General features: G+C 38.7%; 1 protein-coding gene and 1 long non-coding RNA gene across 2 annotated transcripts; one reads left to right on the forward strand and one right to left on the reverse strand.

Moving 5' to 3' along the window:
* The first annotated feature begins 4,831 nt into the window (after nucleotides 1–4,831).
* On the forward strand, nucleotides 4,832–5,829 carry LOC125245743. The gene is made up of 2 exons (XR_007179600.1): nucleotides 4,832–4,966; nucleotides 5,663–5,829. It is a non-coding gene; the product is annotated as an uncharacterized LOC125245743 (long non-coding RNA).
* A 5,555-nt stretch (nucleotides 5,830–11,384) lies between these two features.
* LOC125244501 lies at nucleotides 11,385–15,195 on the reverse strand. The gene is made up of 2 exons (XM_048154574.1): nucleotides 14,722–15,195; nucleotides 11,385–14,315 (listed from the first exon to the last, which is right to left on the reverse strand). Exon 2 carries the CDS (start codon nucleotides 13,218–13,220, stop codon nucleotides 11,385–11,387), a length of 1,836 nt encoding a protein of 611 aa, XP_048010531.1. The 5' UTR covers nucleotides 13,221–14,315; nucleotides 14,722–15,195.
* Nucleotides 15,196–20,749: the final 5,554 nt, after the last annotated feature.

Raw genomic sequence — 20,749 nt, forward strand, 5'->3', positions numbered from 1 at the left:
CAAATGTTCAAATCCACCATGGTTTTGATGGCACTTCATCAGTAGGAGTGTAATCCTGTATGAAGAGGGTGGCCCGCTGAACAACTGTACTTTCGGCCCAAAGTTATCGTAGCCCTGTCTAGTAGCCCTGTCCCCATATTCTTTCACATTTCTCCTAGTGGTTTAAGATCAATAATATCACTGACATTGAAGACTGCATGTTGTTACTATTGATTTAGATACAGTGCCGGTCAAAATGTTTGGACACATTACTACTAGTCTCTTATTATCATCAAGCCTGCTCAAAGCCAAGCCAATTTGATCAAAAATACAGTAAAGCACAGTAATATTGTGAAACATTACAATTAAAAATAATGGTTTTCTAATTTAATACTTTAAAATATAATTTTTCCATGATCAAAGCTGAATTTTCAGCCAACCATTACTCCAGTCTTCAGTGTCACATGATCCTTCAGAAATCATTCTAATATGCTGATCTGCTGCTATTATCAGTATTGGAAACAGTTGTGCTGCTTAATATTATTATTTGTTTTGTGTGATACTTTTTCAGGATTCAATGATCAATAAAAAGTTAAAAAGAATAGCATTTATTCAAAATATAAATCTTTTCTAACAATGTAAGCATTAACTGTCACTTTTCCTCAATTTAACACATCTTTGCTGAATAAAAGTATTACTCTCTTTCAGAAAAATAAAGGAAAAATTACTGACCCCAACTAATGAATGGTAGTGTATATTGCTACAAAAGAGTTCTGTTTTAAATAAATGCTGTTATTTTTAACTTTTTATTCATTAAAAGAATCCTGAAAAATGTATCACAGGTCATAAAACAAATATTAAGCAGCACAACATTTTCCAACATTGCTAATAAATCAGCATATTGATTTCTGAAGGATCGTGTGACACTGAAGACTGGAGTAATGATGCTGAAAATTCAGTTTTGATCACTGGAATAAATTACACTTTAAAGTATATATATATCTATATATATATATATATATATATATATATATATATATATATATATATAACCCATTATTACTCCAACCCTTATACCTGTAAGTCCTACTTTCGTAAGGTTGGTCTGGATCACTCTTAGCTATAACCTTATCACTGTTGACAGTCAATACCAATATAATTCTGAAGCTGTAATACACCCAGTGTTCGATTAGGATTATGGCAAAGAATAAAATGCAAAGATTCACTGCTAAATTCAAATGTGCTTTAGCGCTGATCTAGAGATAGACGCGTGCTCCGCGCTTGTCATGTATGATGTATCACAACTATTCTGTATTTTTAACCTCATTGCGCTTTATTTTAGGTTTCAGACATTTAAATACACATTTGAATTAAGTAGGCTACTGCATAAAAAAAGACATTTAGAGTTTGTTAAAATCAAATCCCATACACTGATGTCTACAGAAGCTGCAACAGTACCCTTTCAATTATATAATCTGACAAAGTGTTTTATTTCAGATACACTGTGTATGAAACAATAAAGTTTACTTTATTATTCTCCCAGTTCACCGGCCACATACATTTATGTATTTCGGGCCAGATTTCGTAAATCCGGCAGCTCTGAATTGCCGTGCAAACTCATCGCGCAACAAAACACATTCACTTCCACATATTTTGCAATCGGAATAGGCCTATATCATAAAATTCATGATATAGTTAACAAGTTTGTGAATATTTTGAATAAAAAATGAAAAAGACGATATAAACGCGATACCTAGGTCTGTCAGCTGCATGACGCGTCTCAAGGAATTAATTAACGGTCGCCTTAAATAACGCAAAATAACGCTCCGCGCCCCCAGAATATAGATAAATTACAATAGCCTGAAAGATTTAGTTTGCAATTTGGATTAATTTTATAAACAGCCCATGAGTCCTGATAAATGCAATTTCTACTTCTGAAGTGCTTCTTTTTTTATAAAGAACACTTATTTCTCACATAACGCAGTGAAGCAGCCCCTGAGTGAATTATTGATTCTCGAGCCATCGATATCAACCAATTCAGCACCACCGCCATGGACAACACCTGATAATGTTGCACTTATAAAGATATACCTTAAGCAACCTCCTAAGGGATAGTTCGGGGAACACGCCTAGAAACGATATATCTTCAGTTAAGGTCTACCTTTAGAGTCTTCGTAGCGCGCTAAGAGACAACGTTATCGGGAAACCCTGCCCTGACCATTTTGCTTAAGTGTTATCTGACATAATTAAGAGATTATTTTTTTCTGACAGTTGAGATCTTGTCATATTTTATTACCTTTTTTTAAACTATAGTGAATAAACTGTATTAATGAATGAAATGTTCAAGGTGTCTGAATAAATTTTGGTTTGACTGTATATCACTGGGATGAAGATTTCTTTGGCGTTATTGTAATGATGAAGATTTTACAACTTAACATATTATATGCTAAGTACACGATACCACAAATACAGTACGACATTACTAGTTTTTCGGACATATACCTTAATTTATACATTAAATAAACTACTATGAAATAAAAACCCGCCAACCGGCTGTACACTTCGTTACACTTTGACATTGTCAGATTTTCGTTCACATTATCACCTTCAACGAGCGAATAAGCAAAATAAATAATACATTTGTAAACCAATTCATTATGATAATTGTCCTTATTTATTTATCTGAACGAAAATCATAAAAGATAATGAAGAAAAAAAGGGTGTGGTCGGAAAAGGAGACGAGAAGAGGAAGGGGAGAGTCGCGGAGCCAGATGGAAATGGTGGAACTGCTGCACGTTTGCATGGAATATTATGGTCGTTTTTGGAGTATAACCAATATCGCTTGAGTTTCAATCCTTGGGGAATACATTCGGAAGATCGCGTTGGTATCTTTAAATGTATGATACTCTGCACAAGGAAGAGCTGAGGCAATCGAGACGGAATATACCTGACGGAGTTTATCGTCACGACAAACGGGTTTGGGGATTTTATTTGTACTCCCTTTTAAACTCGACTGCTGGCCAAATTATTCTTGCACAAAATCCCTCTTTGAATCTCAAAAATAGAAGAGATCAAACGGTACTTATTAGGTCCTCCTAGCCCTACACAAAAGAGGCCAACTATAGGCTAGATTTTTTTGTTTTGTTTTTTGTTTTTGTGAAACGTTGGTTGATTACTTTAATTTTTTATTGTTATTATTGTTCTTGGTTATGAAACTGTGATTCAAAGTATTTTTGCACATTTGTATTGTTTTTCTACGAATGCCCAAAAGAGTTTTGTTATTTGAATGCCTGAATGAAGTGAAATAATAATTCTCTTGATTTTGAAACTTTTGTGGAGAGTCCTTTATTTGGTTTAAGCGCTGAGTGGGGTCATGATTATTTTTTCCCGACAGTTTTAAACTGTCTGGCGCCCGAACGGAAACTTTAAATTTTGTTGCCACGCTGCACCGCAATTTGTGGATATGCGGCAACCTGTTAGTCTTGAAAAGGAATACCTTTGTTTAGAAAGTTAACCAGGGCAGGGTTTCCCGATAATGTTGTCTCTTAGCGCGCTACGAAGACTCTAAAGGTAGACCTTAACTGAAGATTTACCGTTTCTAGGCGTGTTCCCCAAACTATCCCTTATGAGGTTGCTTAAGGTATATCTTCTTAAGTGCGACGTTATCAGGTGCTGTCCATGGCGGCGGTGCTGAATTGGTTGATATCGATGGCTTGAGAATCGATAATTCCCTCTATACAGGGGCTGCTTCACTGCGTTATGTGATAAATCAGTTCGTCTTCATAAAAAGAAGTACTTCGGAAGTAGAAATTGCATTTATCAGGACTCATGGGATGTTATAAAATTAATCCAAATTGCAAACTAAATCTATATTGTAATTTATCTATATTCTGGGGCGCGGAGCTCCCATCAGCGTGAGTTTAAGGCGATCGTTATTTAGAACAAAGTTTTAATTCATTGGAGACGCGTCATGCAGCTGACAGACATGTAGGTATCTCGTTTATATCGTTTATTTATTTTTATATTCACAAATTTGTTAACTATATCATTAATTTTATGATATATTCCGATTGTGAAATATGTGAAAGTGAATGTGTTTTGTTGCGCGATGAGTTTGCACGGCAGTTAGAGCTGTCGGATATAGGCTACGAAATCTTCCCCGAAATACATATAAGTATGTGGCCGGTGAACTGGGAGAAGAATCGAGTAAACTTTATTGTTTCATAAACAATGTGTAGCCTATCTGATATGAATAAAACGCTTCGTCAAATTATAATTGAAAGGGTTATTGTTGCAGCTTCCGTAGACATCAGTAATTTGAATTTAACAAATTATAAATGTATTTTTTATGCAGTAGCCTACTTAATTCAAATGTGTGTTTAAATGTCTGAAACCTAAAATAAAGCGCGATGAGGTTAAAAACACTGAATAGTTGTGATAACGTTATGACAAGCGCAGAGCGCGCGTCTGTCTCTGGTTCAGTGCCAAAGCACATTTGAATTTAGCAGTGATTTTTTTTTTTTTTTTTTTTTTTGCATTTTATTCTTTTGCCATAATCCTAATCGAACACTGGGTGTATTACAGCTTCAGAATTATATTCGTATTGACTATAAACAGTGATAAGGTATAGCTAAGAGTGGTCCAGACCAACCTTACGAAAGTATGACTTACAGAAGGTACACTTAACTAAGAACGTTTCGGGAAACATGTATTAACGTTAAGGTACAGCTTAAGGTATAATTTAAGAACGACGTAGAGTTAAGAAGGTTTCGGGAAACCCAGCCCTGGGCTGGATTTCCCGTAACCTTCTTAACTCTATTTCGTTCTTAAATTATACCTTAAGCTGTATGTAACGCGGTCCTACTAGTGTGTAGCACTTCTCTGACTAACTCTAGGTCACTGCATAAAACACTTGTGGAACACGTTAACCGCTGGGGATTCCTTTGGACCAGAATCAGAAGATAAGGATCGTCTCACAGGAGCAAAGGTAAGTAATAAGTATAATAGTATAATCTAGTAATAGTCTGTAATCAATTAATCACACAGAATAAAGTAGAATAAAGAATAAAGTCAATCAATATGGAAGAGAATGTAGTATATTGTTTTGATTGATTATTTTTTGTCTTCAATCCTTCTCTTTAAATTGCAATGAAATAACAAGTGAATTGAATAATAAAACCCAAAATAACAAAAGGGTATACAAATTCAAAAACCCAAATCAAGGTTCAGATTCAGAATAAAAATAAACAAAACAGTAAAATAATAAATTTCACACACAATTTCAAAATCAGTGTCTCAGTTTTGAGACGTTCAGATTTGAAATATTTTTGAAATCTGTTTCACAATGAGCTTCAGTTTTTGCATTCAACTCAGTCTAAATGTCCAGTTGAGTTTAAGTTCAGTGTCTCAATTTCAAATTCAAGAGTATAAAGCAATGTTCATCAAAAAGTGGAAGAAGAAATTTAATCCAGGAGAGAGAAAAAACAATGTTTCTATCCACCGAAGATCCAGATAGAAAAAACTCGGGAGAAATAACAGAAAAATCAAAGCAAAAATAGTTTGATCCTACCAGTTCGGCAGGCTTCACGCTCTTTTGTTTGATCCTACCAGTTCGGCAGACTTCGCGCTCTTTTGTTTGATCCTACCAGTTCGGCAGACTTCACGCTCTTTTCTCTGTTTCCAGGTACGAGAGGATGGAATGGCTCGCCAGTCCCGACCGGAATGCGAATATTCAGCAAGGACAGGATTCAGGAACACAATTCTCACAAAGAAAAAAAAACCCAGCCTTGTAACAACAAAGCCAAAATGAAACATTAATGTCATTGTCCAAATAAATCATTTCAAATTAAATCAAACTCTCTGTATAAATCATTTGCACATACATGAGAACATACATGCTAATTCACCATGTGCTCAATCCAACACTAGGGCCTATGCACAGTGTTAGCACCCTAGCACCGCATGGCGCGCATTTCACGTTAAGAAATTCCTTCCGTCTAACACGTAAAACATCTTATAAACCTTTAAACACGACTATATACAATCATATATCATATTGACACACTTTTAAAGCATTTTTGAAAACTTTTACATCACTTTTTACCCGTTATAATTCCTTTTTCACATTACAATTCACAGTACTCACAATCAAAATAACTAAATACACTTTTTATAACGAAGTTTGTACTCACCAAGGAGAAGTATAAATCAGAAAACAAAAATAAAGTTGTTTCTCCCCGGAAAAGATGTATATTATATCTTATTGCGTCAGTCTCATCATGTCCGGTTCAAACGTCGTCACACAATACTATTCTCAAACAGTCGAGTTTCTAAAAGTTATATAATCACAGATATAAATTCAACTTGTTAATAATCTATCGCTGGATTATTAAACAAAGGATTTTAATCACAATTTGTGCAACTGCGTCTTCTCTCGTTCAAGTTCACTCTCGTTCTGCCTGCTTGTCCGCTAACTTTCGGCAAGGGGCGGGACTAACTTTTCACCTCACCAATGAGCAATCGGCTCAAGAGCATTTCTAAATTTAATTTATAAAGCAATTTTACTGCATTTTTCTTCTTTCTTTTTTTATATATTTATATATTTTATGACAATAATAGTTATATAAAATTGCAAATAAATGCTAGTGACCTAGGTTAATGACCTGGGTTACACTCTCCCCTCCTGAATGTATGCAGGTCCCTCTGCATTCTGGAATTCAGATGATTTCAACAGGAGAGTAAGTTCTATGGGGATTCAGATCTTCCAAAGTAGTAGTAATGGCTGTACTCAGACTGGAGAACAGGGATTGAACGACTAAACTGAGAGGATTACCCAGTTGCGGGTAATGAAGTCTTTTTGGAGCATCACATTGTCTGCTTGAACGTCTGAGAAGTTCAGTTTCAGTTTCCTCACTCTGGTTCTCTTGAGAGTCTTTGAGAGTGGTGCTTTCTCTTTGAGTGGAAGTGCTACTTTCATCTCCTCTATTTGTATTTTCAGGTGATTCACTATTAGCATCTGGTTGCTCTTGATCTGTAACCTGTGCCATTTCTCTTCCAGATTCCACAACCGAGCTTTCATCAAGAACTTCAACTTCAGGCTGACCTGATAGGCTCTCCTCTACCGGTTGCCTTGGAGTAGGATGATCGTCTTTCTCAGCATTGGTGGATTCCACATCAGGTAAGTCTCTAGGTAAGTCTCTATCCACAGGATCTTTCGGGATAAGATGTTCTTCATCCTTTTCCATCACATGTTCAGCACCAGGTAAGTGGACTGTTCTTTTTCTGTTAGACAGAATTCTGGTTTCAATCTCGAAAGACTTTCCAGGATCATAATAGTCCACTGGATTACAGTCTGACTCTGAATGCTCACTCATGCTTTCCATCTCCTCAGGTTCCTCAGCACATCTGGCTCTAGTTCTGGGTTTCGGCACCACTTTTCTTTCGAACAGGTTCATCAGACGCACTTTTCGACAGGAATCCACAAGGCAGCAGAAGATCCCTGTGCAGAGTTCTCAGAGGTCCATCCTTTCTTTCTGGTTTTACTGTGTAAACTGGTAAGTCACCTGCTTTCTTTGTTACCACGTAAACATCAGGTTCCCACTTATCTGCAAGCTTGTGTTTGCCTTTCAGACGTACATTCTTCACAAGTACACGATCACCGACTTCAAGTGTGGAGGCAACAACACGTTTGTCATACCTCTTCTTGTTTCGTTCTGCTACCTTTGCAGCGTTTCTGGTTGCAACCTTGTAGCTTTCTTCTAGTCGGTTCTTGAGACCTTGGACGTACTTGGAGTGGGATTCAGACTGTCCATTCACAGGTAAACCAAATGCAAGGTCAATCGGTAGTCGTGGTTGTCTCCCGAACATTAGTTCATATGGGGAGAATCCTGTCACATCACTCTTAGTGCAATTGTATGCGTGCACTAGAGGTTTGACATACTCTTTCCATCTTGATTTTTCCTTGTTGTTCAAGGTTCCCAACATCTGTAGAAGTGTTCGATTAAAGCGTTCTACCGGATTGCCTCTCGGATGGTAGGGAGTGGTTCTGATCTTGGATATTCCAGCACATTTGCACAGCTCTTTAATTGTGCGTGACTCAAAGTCTGTACCTTGATCGCTATGGAGCTTTTCTGGGAATCCATAGTGCACCAGAAAATTGTCCCATAGACACTTGGCTACTGTCTGGGCTTTCTGATTCCGTGTTGGTACAGCAACAGCGTACTTGGTGAAATGATCAGTTATCACCAGTATGTCTTTGGTGTTACTTTGGTCAGGCTCTAGTGACAGGAAATCCATACAAACAAGCTCTAGCGGTCTGCTGGTTCTGATGTTCACCAAAGGAGCGGCTTTCTCTGGCAGAGTCTTTCGTCGAACACAACGCTCACAGGTTTTGACCTTCCTTTCTACTGCTGAGGCCATCTTAGGCCAGAAGAATCTTGTTCGAACAAGGTCAAGAGTACGCTCGATGCCCATGTGACCCATTTCATTATGGAGTTCCTTCAAGACTGTAGCATGAAGATCAGCAGGTAAAGCCAGTTGGTATGACGAATCTCCTTGCTCTTGTCTTCTCCTCAACAGTATACCATTTCTCAATTCCAGACGATTCCATTCTTTGAACCATGGAATTAATTCAGGTGGAACGGACTTGAGACAGGGCTTTTCCTTGGATTCCAGTTGTTGGATGACAATTTTGATTTCTGGATCCGTTCTCTGTCTTTCCCGCAGGTCTCCCTCAGACAGTTTGGGAATCTCGGTGAACTGATAAGTATCTTCTTGTTGGAAGGCTTTCGGTAAAGCATCCACATCAACAGCAAGGGATTCCACTAACGTCACAGAGGGGTGTAAAGAAATAGGATAATCACAGGACTGATCAATTTGATGACGTTCACAGATAGCTGTTATGACTTCTGCAGGAACAACCATTGATGAGTCTTCTGCCAGGTGATGGTAAGTAAACTGTCTAATTCTTTCCCTTTCTTTCTGTGTTTCCAGATCATCAGGAACTTCCTCTTGTGGACGCCTCGACAATCCATCCGCATCCTGATTCCTACTTCCAGCCCGGTATTGGATTTTGAAGGTAAAGGTCGACAGACTCGACAACCACCTGTAGCTGGTAGCATCCAGTTTTGCGGAGGTTAAGATGTATGTCAGCGGGTTACTGTCAGTTACCACGGTGAAGTCAGCTCCATACAAGTAATCATTAAATTTGGCAGTAACGGCCCACTTCAACGCCAGAAATTCTAACTTGTGTGCTGGATATTTTGCTTCACTCCTGGTAAGTCCACGGCTTGCAAAAGCAATGACTCTCATCTGTCCATCTTGTTCCTGATACAGTGCTGCACCAAGGCCGCTGGTACTGGCATCAGTGTGTAAGACATAAGGCAGTTTGGGGTTGGCAAATCCTAACACTGGAGCAGATGTAAGTTTTGCAATGACAGTGTCAAATGCTTGCTGACACTCTTTGGACCATCTTTCTCCAAATTGTCCCTTTGGATCGAAGTAGTGCTTACTCTCATCCATCTTCTTTCTGCGATCCTTTTGCAGTGGAGGATATCCAGCCGTAAGATCGTTAAGAGGCTTCACAATCTTTGAATAGTCCTGTACGAACCTCCTGTAGTAACCTGAGAATCCGAGGAAAGATCTTAACTCCTTTAGATTCTTCGGTCTTGGCCAGGTTTTCAGGGCTTCTACTTTCGAAGGGTCAGTCTCCACTCCATTCTGGGATACAATATGGCCCAAGTATCTGACAGCTGTTTGACAGAACTTACACTTTTCTGGTGAAAGTTTTAACCCAAACTCTCTGAGTCTTTTGAGCACTTGCATCAGTCTTGTCTCATGTTCCTCTAAAGTTTTCGAGAAAACTATGAGGTCATCAATAAACACAAGTACTTCCTTCCGGTTCAGGTCTCCCATACAACGCTCCATTAGCCGTTGAAAAGTGCTAGGTGCATTGGTGATTCCTTGCGGCATCCGGTTAAATTCCCAGAAACCTAATGGGCATACGAAGGCTGTTTTTTGCTTATCAGACTCTTCCATCTCAATTTGATAATATCCGGACTTCAAGTCAAGGACTGAGAACCATTTTGATCCGGTCAAGACTGAGAAAGCTTCTTCTAAGTTAGGAAGGGCATAGGCATCCTTTATGGTCTGGGAGTTTAATTTCCGGAAGTCAATGCACAGACGCACAGAGTTATTCTTCTTCCGAACAACGACTATTGGAGACGAAAATGGAGATTCTGACTCCCTGATGACACCTGCTTCCAGAAGCTCTTGAAGATGTTTCCTGACTGCGTCCACATCTTGGGGGTGAATTGGTCGAGCTCTGTGCTTGAATGGTGTCTCATCACTGAGCTTAATTCGGTGCTTCACTTTGTCAGTGTGACCATAATCCAGATCATGTAACGCAAAGACGTCAGACATGGAGTTCAACAGGGATGTTATCTTATTTTTCCACTCTTCCGACAGAGGAGAATCTCCAAAGTCAATTGGAATGTTTGATTGAAGTTCTTTCATTTTTTCACTTTCAGCATGAACTTTGGGTAACTGTTTCTCCATCACTCGCTGAACTGCATGGACTTCAGCTATTACAGTCTTTGGGGAAATCACTAGGTCGGTTTGAGTGTCATTCCTGACTACAACTGGCAACTGAGCAAAGCGTTGCCCTGATGGTAGACTGTGCAGAGAGCTTGCTACTAATAGACCACTAGGTAAGGATGTTGTGGTAGGTTGTTCCACTGACACCCACTTTTCAAAGAGAGGGGCTTTCACTTGAATAAGTCCATTCAGAACTACAGTGCACCCTGCTGGTACAACCTCTTGTTTGTTCCCCTTCAGCTTTACACACGCCACAGTTCCACTGGAAGCTTGTCGTTTCCTCTTCTCAAGTACATTTATCACAGCTTGATAACCATAGCAAATTGACTTGAGGGTGGTTGTGTTCTCTTGAGTGCAGTTGGTGTATAACACATCAAGTGAATTGGTACCAATTAGGATCTGTGGTATGTTCGTCAAGTCAGGGACTACCAGAGCTAAGGTTGGGACTTCTGCTTCCACCCCAAGGAAATTTTCGGGAAACTTCAGGTTAAGCTCGACATAACCCAAATAGGGTACAACTTGTCCATTGGCTCCCTCTACTTCTAGAAGATGATCCAAGGATTTCATGGGGTGCTTGCATAAGTATTTATCATAGTAGGACTTCGGAATGGTTGTCACCTGCGATCCGGTGTCTAGGAGGCAGTTCACTTCTCTTCCTTCAATTTGGATTCTAGCAGTGCACCTTGTTCCTACTAAGCCGGTAGGTAATCCATGATATGGGGACTCATGAGCATGCTGGTGAAACAGATATCCATTCTTCGTAGGGCATTGTTCTCTTCTAGTCTCTGTCCGCCCTGCAACAGAGACAGACTTCAGTTTAAAGACTTAGAGTTGAAAGCATTCTGAAGGTCCCATTTGGCCTGTCGCTCTCTTAACTCACGGCGCTTCTCATCCACTTTGCGAGGGTTTGCATCATTCTCACAGTTAACAGCAAGATGTCCATCTTCTCCACAATGGAAGCAATAACCAGGACGGGGTCTGTTGTGCGACTGCCAGGTGGGTCTTGGGTTCTTGTTCAGCTCAGGTTCTCTAGGTTTGGGTCGGTATTCCACAGGGAAAGTGCTCAAAGCTGGAGACTTCTCTTGACGCTCCCCTTGAAATCTTGGGACAAGATGAGCTTGAAGCTCAGCTATCTTCTGTCTTAACTCAGAAATTTCATCCACCTTGGGGCTCTTTTCTTTGCGAACAGGCTCGGTCTTCATCATGGTAATTTGTGCTTGAAGTTTTGCGACTTCTTTCTTCAGACTTTCAACTTCAGACTTTTCAGCTTTGCTTTTAGGCTTAACTGATTTCTGCTTTGCACTTAACTGACTTTGTAATTCATCATTGGGCTCACCAGGTATGTCGGTGCAGTATACAGACTGTTGGTGAGTCGCTGGCCGTAGTTTAAGTGGAACAGGAGCATGTCTGTTTAATCCAAGATGCTTCCTCATCCTTTCTTCTTTCAGTGACTGCTTGTCTTCTGCAGTACGAATAAGTACTACAAATTCAGCGAAAGAAGGGGGTGCATCTTTCTTTCCTTCCAGCTGCAGATCAGCGATCAAGCTGTTGTCCCAGCAACCCCTGCAAAATTGCTTGAGGAGACAACGGTTCCGTTCAGCTTCAGCAATTCCACCTCGTCTAATTGCAGTGCTCAACATCACATGAAGACGGTGAAGGTAGGTGGAAGGTTTTTCACCTTGATTTTGCAGGGCACCAATGAACTTTGCGAACAGTTCATCTCCGTCCTCCACTGAGCCATAGACAGATTCCATCACCTTTAAGCAATGTGATGGCAGAGCATGTGGACTAATGTGCTTGACGACATCCGAAGCTGGAGGCAGCAAACTGTCAAGAATTTTGCCCGTCTTGTGTAAATCAGAAAGAGACTGATCATTCAATAGGAAATCCACACTGGCACGCCAGGTGTCGAAGTCAGGTTCGTGGCTGGGCCGAGGAATTCGTCCAGAGAAGACTTTGAGACGAACAGCAACATGTGAAGAAGACATGGAATCACTGGTCCTTACTACGTGCTCCATAACTACTCGTTGAATTCCTGGTGGATTCAAGGTACTGGTTGGTATGTTCAAGGACATGGTTTCGGAAACACTGGCATCAGGACTCCTCATATGGTAATATGACGGTGCCGATGCACTCTCCTTGGCAGGGTTTTCAGCTTCTCTTGTATGCATATTGCTGTCATTCACCGGCTGTTCCAATTCTGGCTCAGATACAGAAGATTCTTTTTCTGGGAACATTAATGTGGAAATCTTTTGCAACTCACATTGAAGTACTTCCTGCAGTGTTTTTCCGCTGGCTCGGGCAATGGCTTTCAGGTTCTCCAAATAACCTTCAGTAACACTGCTATCTGCTGCAGGTGTGTACACACTTCCCAAGCTGCGCACATGAAAGACAATGTTAGCATCAACAGTGCTTGTGATAGTCATAGGCAGTGCAGACTCCAAATTGTGCATAGCAGAGTCATAAGAAAATTCCACAATGGCACTTTGGTGGTGCTCTGAGTTGGGATCGTCAATAATTATGTTGCGTTTGATGGATCCATATTTCATTAAGCAGGCTTCTAATTCTTGATCAGGATCTGAGAGAGTTAAGCCACTTACAATGACTGATTTCTTGACGTCAATGTTCTCACGTTTCACAGCTTCCATTTTTGCTTGTAGAACTGATTTTCTTTGAAGAGAAGGGGGGGCTTATTTATTTAATTTTTTTTTTATTTTTCTTTATTGACTGTTGTGGTTATCAAGTTGACTAATAACTATTACACTATGCTGTTATTTTGCTCCTGGCTGGCTCGCCAAGTTTTTCGTGTAACGCGGTCCTACTAGTGTGTAGCACTCCTCTGACTAACTCTAGGTCACTGCATAAAACACTTGTGGAACACGTTAACCGCTGGGGATTCCTTTGGACCAGAATCAGAAGATAAGGATCGTCTCACAGGAGCAAAGGTAAGTAATAAGTATAATAGTATAATCTAGTAATAGTCTGTAATCAATTAATCACACAGAATAAAGTAGAATAAAGAATAAAGTCAATCAATATGGAAGAGAATGTAGTATATTGTTTTGATTGATTATTTTTTGTCTTCAATCCTTCTCTTTAAATTGCAATGAAATAACAAGTGAATTGAATAATAAAACCCAAAATAACAAAAGGGTATACAAATTCAAAAACCCAAATCAAGGTTCAGATTCAGAATAAAAATAAACAAAACAGTAAAATAATAAATTTCACACACAATTTCAAAATCAGTGTCTCAGTTTTGAGACGTTCAGATTTGAAATATTTTTGAAATCTGTTTCACAATGAGCTTCAGTTTTTGCATTCAACTCAGTCTAAATGTCCAGTTGAGTTTAAGTTCAGTGTCTCAATTTCAAATTCAAGAGTATAAAGCAATGTTCATCAAAAAGTGGAAGAAGAAATTTAATCCAGGAGAGAGAAAAAACAATGTTTCTATCCACCGAAGATCCAGATAGAAAAAACTCGGGAGAAATAACAGAAAAATCAAAGCAAAAATAGTTTGATCCTACCAGTTCGGCAGGCTTCACGCTCTTTTGTTTGATCCTACCAGTTCGGCAGACTTCGCGCTCTTTTGTTTGATCCTACCAGTTCGGCAGACTTCACGCTCTTTTCTCTGTTTCCAGGTACGAGAGGATGGAATGGCTCGCCAGTCCCGACCGGAATGCGAATATTCAGCAAGGACAGGATTCAGGAACACAATTCTCACAAAGAAAAAAAAACCCAGCCTTGTAACAACAAAGCCAAAATGAAACATTAATGTCATTGTCCAAATAAATCATTTCAAATTAAATCAAACTCTCTGTATAAATCATTTGCACATACATGAGAACATACATGCTAATTCACCATGTGCTCAATCCAACACTAGGGCCTATGCACAGTGTTAGCACCCTAGCACCGCATGGCGCGCATTTCACGTTAAGAAATTCCTTCCGTCTAACACGTAAAACATCTTATAAACCTTTAAACACGACTATATACAATCATATATCATATTGACACACTTTTAAAGCATTTTTGAAAACTTTTACATCACTTTTTACCCGTTATAATTCCTTTTTCACATTACAATTCACAGTACTCACAATCAAAATAACTAAATACACTTTTTATAACGAAGTTTGTACTCACCAAGGAGAAGTATAAATCAGAAAACAAAAATAAAGTTGTTTCTCCCCGGAAAAGATGTATATTATATCTTATTGCGTCAGTCTCATCATGTCCGGTTCAAACGTCGTCACACAATACTATTCTCAAACAGTCGAGTTTCTAAAAGTTATATAATCACAGATATAAATTCAACTTGTTAATAATCTATCGCTGGATTATTAAACAAAGGATTTTAATCACAATTTGTGCAACTGCGTCTTCTCTCGTTCAAGTTCACTCTCGTTCTGCCTGCTTGTCCGCTAACTTTCGGCAAGGGGCGGGACTAACTTTTCACCTCACCAATGAGCAATCGGCTCAAGAGCATTTCTAAATTTAATTTATAAAGCAATTTTACTGCATTTTTCTTCTTTCTTTTTTTATATATTTATATATTTTATGACAATAATAGTTATATAAAATTGCAAATAAATGCTAGTGACCTAGGTTAATGACCTGGGTTACATGTACCTTAACATTAATATGTGTTTCCCGAAACGTTATACCTTCTGTAAGTCTGGAGCACTCTTAGCTATAATCACTGTTGACTGTCAATACGAATATAATTCTGAAGCTGTAATACACAGTGTTTGATTAGGATTATGGCAAAGAATAAAATGCAAAGATTCACTGCTAAATTCAAATGTGCTTTACCGCTGAACGAGAGACAGACGTGCTTGTCATGTATCACTTCGATGTTTTAACCTCATCAGGTTTATTTTAGGTTTCAGACATTTAAATACACATTTGAATTAAGCAGGCTACTGCATAAAAAAAGACATTTATAGTTTGTTAAAATCAAATTCCATACACTGATGTCTACAGAAGCTGCAACAATAACCCTTTCAATTATATAATTTGAGGAAGTGTTTTATTCATATCAGATACACATTGTGTATAAAACAATAAAGTTTACTCTATTCTTCTCCCAGTTCACCGCCACACACTTTTATGTATTTCGGGGAAGATTTTGTAAATCCGACAGCTCTGAAATGCCGTGCAAACTCATCGCGTGACAGCACATTCACTTCCACATATTTTACAACCGGAATATATCATAAAATTCATGATATAGTTAACAAGTTTGTGAATATTTTGAATAAAAAATGAAAAAACGATATAAATGCGATACCTGTCTGTCAGCTGCATGACGCGTCTCCAATGAAATTAAAACATTGTTCTAAAATATTGATCGCCTTAAACTCAGGCTCCGCACCCCCAGAATATAGATAAATTACAATATAGATTTAGTTAGCAATTTGGAATAATTTTATAACAGCCCATGAGTCGTGATAAATGCATTTTCTACTTCTGAAGTGCTTCTTTTTATAAAGAACACTTATTTCACACATAATGCAGTGAAGCAGCCCCTGTATAGAGGGAATTATCGATTCTCAAGCCATCGATATCAACCAATTCAGCACCGCCGCCATGGACAGCACCTGATAACATCGCACTTAAGAAGATATACCTTAAGCAACCTCATAAGGGATAGTTCGGGGAACACGCCTAGAAACGGTATCTCTTCAGTTAAGGTCTACCTTTAGAGTCTAAGTAGCGCGCTAAGAGACAACGTTATCGGGAAACCCAGCCCTGTTCAATGTGCATTTGATTGTTTCAGATGTCAGCAGTCATGAGCGCGAGCGCGTGAACAGTTTTCACTCTTTTTTTTCCCTCAGTGTCAGTGGTTTCCTCTTAAACTTGCCTTTGAACACAAAACTCTGCAGGTTCACTTTATTTCGATATTGTCTAATATTCTAAATATAGCTGTATATGTTATTTGTATACAAAGTAAAGGACATGAAATGATATTGGGGCTACAGATGAAATGCCAGAAATATTGCTTGTCTCTCCTGGGTTCATTGCAAAAATATCTAATTATGATAATTATAATAATTTAAATTAAAAAGTATCCAATGAAAAAAACTACAAGTAGCTATTTCAGTGGTTATTTCATTGGATACTTTTTTACTCTTACTCAAGTAACAATTAAGATTATAACTTTGAGTAAATATTTCTAAGTACTTGTACTTTTACTTTAGTAGTTTCTGTATACTCTACCCACCTGTGTGTGGATGAAAACCTTAATGTCTATAAAATTGAATACACTTAAATGTTGTCAAAGCCACTGACTACAACTTACATGGTGCTGAAAAGCTTTGAGTAATCGGTTATTTTAGGAAAAACAAATGTAGAGATACAAGAGAAAAAGAATAAAACACCAGAAAAACTCACCAGAAAACACGATCACAACCAGACAAAGGCTAGAACCAACACTGGGCTATTTATACTAAAGCTATTGAATCACATGACAAGAAGAAGAGGAAGGCAAGGTTTATAAAAAAAAAAAAGGACATGAAACAGACACAATGACCCTTTTTTTTATTTTTTTTTTTGACAGACAACATTATCACGTATTGCTGTCTGAGTATAAAGCTTTGACATTTGCACCATCTGGCCTTTTCCTAACAATGATTGTGAACAAGCTATAGCTAGGCAAGTGCTGAGACCTTGGCATAAGTTATCCGAGAGCTCAAATATCTTGGGATTTCATTGTACAGCAAAAAAAAAAAAATAATAATAATAAAAATGTGTGCAGTATGCGTACGGTCATCTGCCGGAAGCTAGTTATTTGAATTTATAAAGTTTTAAATACGGATATTTTTCTTACAAAAACGCATCCTTTCACTTCAAAAGACCTTTATTAACCCTCTGGAGCTGTAGGGATCACTTTAATTATGGACGGATGCATTTTTTTGGTTTGTTTTAAAATGCAGCCCCCCATTCACAACCATTATAAACCTTGGTGGACTAAAGATATTGTTAAATATATCTCAGATTGTGTTTGTCTGAAAGAAGATAGTCATATACACCTAGGATGGCTTGAGGGTGAGTAAATCATGGGATCATTTTCATTTTTGGGTGAACTATCCCTGCGTGGACTGTGTTATGATTACTGTCATTCTGTCAAGTCTCGTGTCATCGCCACCACCACAGAGCTCCAGCCCTGTTGCTGCCGGATGTTTGCAGCCTTGCGCCATCTCCGGGGAGTCCCTACTATGATGTTGAGCTGTAGGTCGCGCAAACACCGGCAGCGCCCATGCGGAAGGAACCTACGGCTCCGGCCTCTGATCACTATGGTCCATCTCAGCCCGTCAACTTTGCCTTGGCTCCTCCCACCATCGGCTCCACTGGAGACCCTCGGCCTAGTGACTCCACCGGGTTCCCTCATCCCACCGGCTCCTCCTTGGTCAGTCGTCACACTACTTCCGCCAGGGACCTGCAGTTCATCCGCTGCGCTCTGATCCACCACCCCTTCAGCTGTAGTGGGTTCCTCCTTTCCTTCAGTCTCGCCGCCGTCCTTGGTCACCAGTCCTTGGTTACTCTGGCCCCACCTCCGACTCTCGTCACTGCGGCTGCACCCAGGTCTCGGGAACCTGTGACGATGCTCCGCTCCATCGACTGTCTATCTGCACCTGTGAATCCATCGGCTTCGTCTCCATCAGTCAGCCCCAGATGTCGACAGCCAAGGCATCTACAGCTTGGCTCCTTCCTCCATCGACTTTACCGTGGGCTGTCGGCACTGGGAAGCTCAGGGTCTGTGCCATCAGACATTATATATATATATATATATATATATATATATATATATATATATATATATATATATATATATTTGCTGCCAGGGTTTCGTCTTCGCTCATCAGTCATCTGTCACCGCTGACTATGATCCTTTCGCCACTCCTTCGTCCACCTCCTAAGTCACCTCCATCTACCCCTCTGTTTATCATCAGTTACTGCGCGACCTTGCCTGAGGAACAATTCTCTTCAGTTTAGTTTGTTCATGGACTTTTAGTTTGTAATTCTTCAGTACCTGTGCTCTTTTTTTTTTTATTCCATCACTCATGAGTTACCATGGACACTATCGATCATCACAGATGTTTGTTATTTTGCTCATCACCTTTGTGCATTTAAGTTCTTGCTGCTCACTTAGTGTTTGTCTGGTCACGTTTGTGTTATGGTGTGTTTCTCTGCCCTTGTTTGATTACTTTGCCTATTTGGATTAAACTTTGTATTGGATTTTTATCCATCTGACTCTTCATCTGTTTGTCTGTCTGCACACACACCTAAAAGTGTGATAGAATATAATTGTATAAATAAAATATTGCGTGACTTTATTTTGTGACACCAAAATTTTAGTATTTAATATTTTCTCAGTTTCGCCTATTAAATCCAGTCATGCTGCAGGATGTTTTGCCACTCAGTCCAGCTGAGGGGGCGTGTTCCGGCACAAAAGTGATGTCAATGCATACCCTCTATATCTACATTTTTATCTGTGTGCATGTTTTGTTCATTTGCCTGCTCTATAGTATTTTGTGAAACAAAAATAAAGATAACAAAATGATCTCTAGCTTTTCCCCCATAAAAGGTTATTAAAAGTCATTAGAACTATTTATTAAGCTACACCTGTTTTGTTTCCCCAAAAGAAACACTTCTGCAATCATAGAAACACTTACTTGTCAGAAGAGAGGCAAGAGCTGTAGCCATCATGCTTAGAAATGGCCCAATCCGTTATTAGTTTGAAAGCGTAACCCAAGCCATTGTTGTTAATAAAAAAGAAAATTAAAAAAACCCTCATTTGTTTAGTGTAGTAATGGAGGCATAAGCTGTCTCCCTTGTGGGAAGCCTAGAAATCCCTCCCCACCCACCATTTGGCAAACCAGACCACTCTTCCTTTCTGCTCCTTTCCAAAAGCTGAAAGAGGGATCCTTCACCGTGAACAATCCAGTGCTTGTTGGACCTGCTAGGTGGTTTTTTCAGCATTTTTACATTTTTATTCAAATACCATCTAGTATGATTTATAAACTGTTTTCCTTGTGGTGCTCAACCAAATGCCCCCACAATGTCAAAAATGTTAGGTTTTACTATCCTTGATTTGGTCCCCACAAAGTAGGTTAAACATCACAAACACATACACACACACTCAAGTTTGTTTCAATATATTAATGAGGACATTGCATATACTTTAATTGATTTTATATTGGGTTAGTGATATTTCTTTACCCAACCCCTATCCCTAAGCCTACCCATCACAGAAACAGGTGCAAAACACTCAATTTAAACATGTTTTGGCCAAATTTTAAGCCTTTTTAAAAGTAGTAAAATGTCCTCACTAGTCGTCAAAATATTTCAATATATAAGGGAGGATATGTTGGGTTTTCATGTTTTATGGGGCTTTTCACAGACATAATGATTTTTATTTTGTACAAAATGTATATTCTATCCCCTAATAACAGGAACACACACACACACACACACTATACTTTACAGTCAACAATGAATTTCATAGGTCAAACTAGTGATTTCAAAATGGTATATTTCTGCTTTTTTGTTACGCAGCTGAGAAAGTTATGCTGATATTACACAATGTCTGCACAGATAACCACATAAAAATTGTTTGAAGAAAAAGAAAAAACCTCTCTATTTTATCTTAAAAATATATCTAAATTACAACAGATGCAGAAAAGTTAGTTCATAACCTCAAAACTAAGATTATTGTAATGCTCTACTGGGAGGTTGCTTTCCATTCTTAAACAAAATCCAGCTGGTCCAAAACACAGCAGCTACCCTTACGAAAACTAAAAATAAGAAAGTATACTTTCTACTTTTTATGTGCTTCTCAGAAAAATGCTTAAAATTTAAAAGTATAATTAAATATTCTAAGTATACTTGACTTGTAGTTGTGTTTACTCTTTTGATTGAGTAGCCTATTAAATACTTTTTCACATAGTTTTATTCTCCTATAAACTTAAATATAAATATTGATTTATAAAGAAAACAGATAGGTTTCTAATTCCGAGTGTCTGAATTTTTGTGTAGGATAGTCCACGTGTAGTGTACATGGGAACTTACTTCAAGTCTACTTTACTCTTTCCCCCGCCATTACCTGAATTTTCCGGCTATCCATGTTTTCACTGTTACTGGCTATAAGTTTAAAATGTTACTTTTTAAT

Source organism: Megalobrama amblycephala, linkage group LG14, assembly GCF_018812025.1.
Source record: "Megalobrama amblycephala isolate DHTTF-2021 linkage group LG14, ASM1881202v1, whole genome shotgun sequence".
Lineage (NCBI taxonomy): Eukaryota > Metazoa > Chordata > Actinopteri > Cypriniformes > Xenocyprididae > Megalobrama > Megalobrama amblycephala.

Coding starts and splice junctions, on each gene's coding strand:
- LOC125244501 (XM_048154574.1), bottom strand. CDS start 13,220: ATGGAAGCTGTGAAACGTGAGAACATTGACGTCAAGAAATCAGTCATT.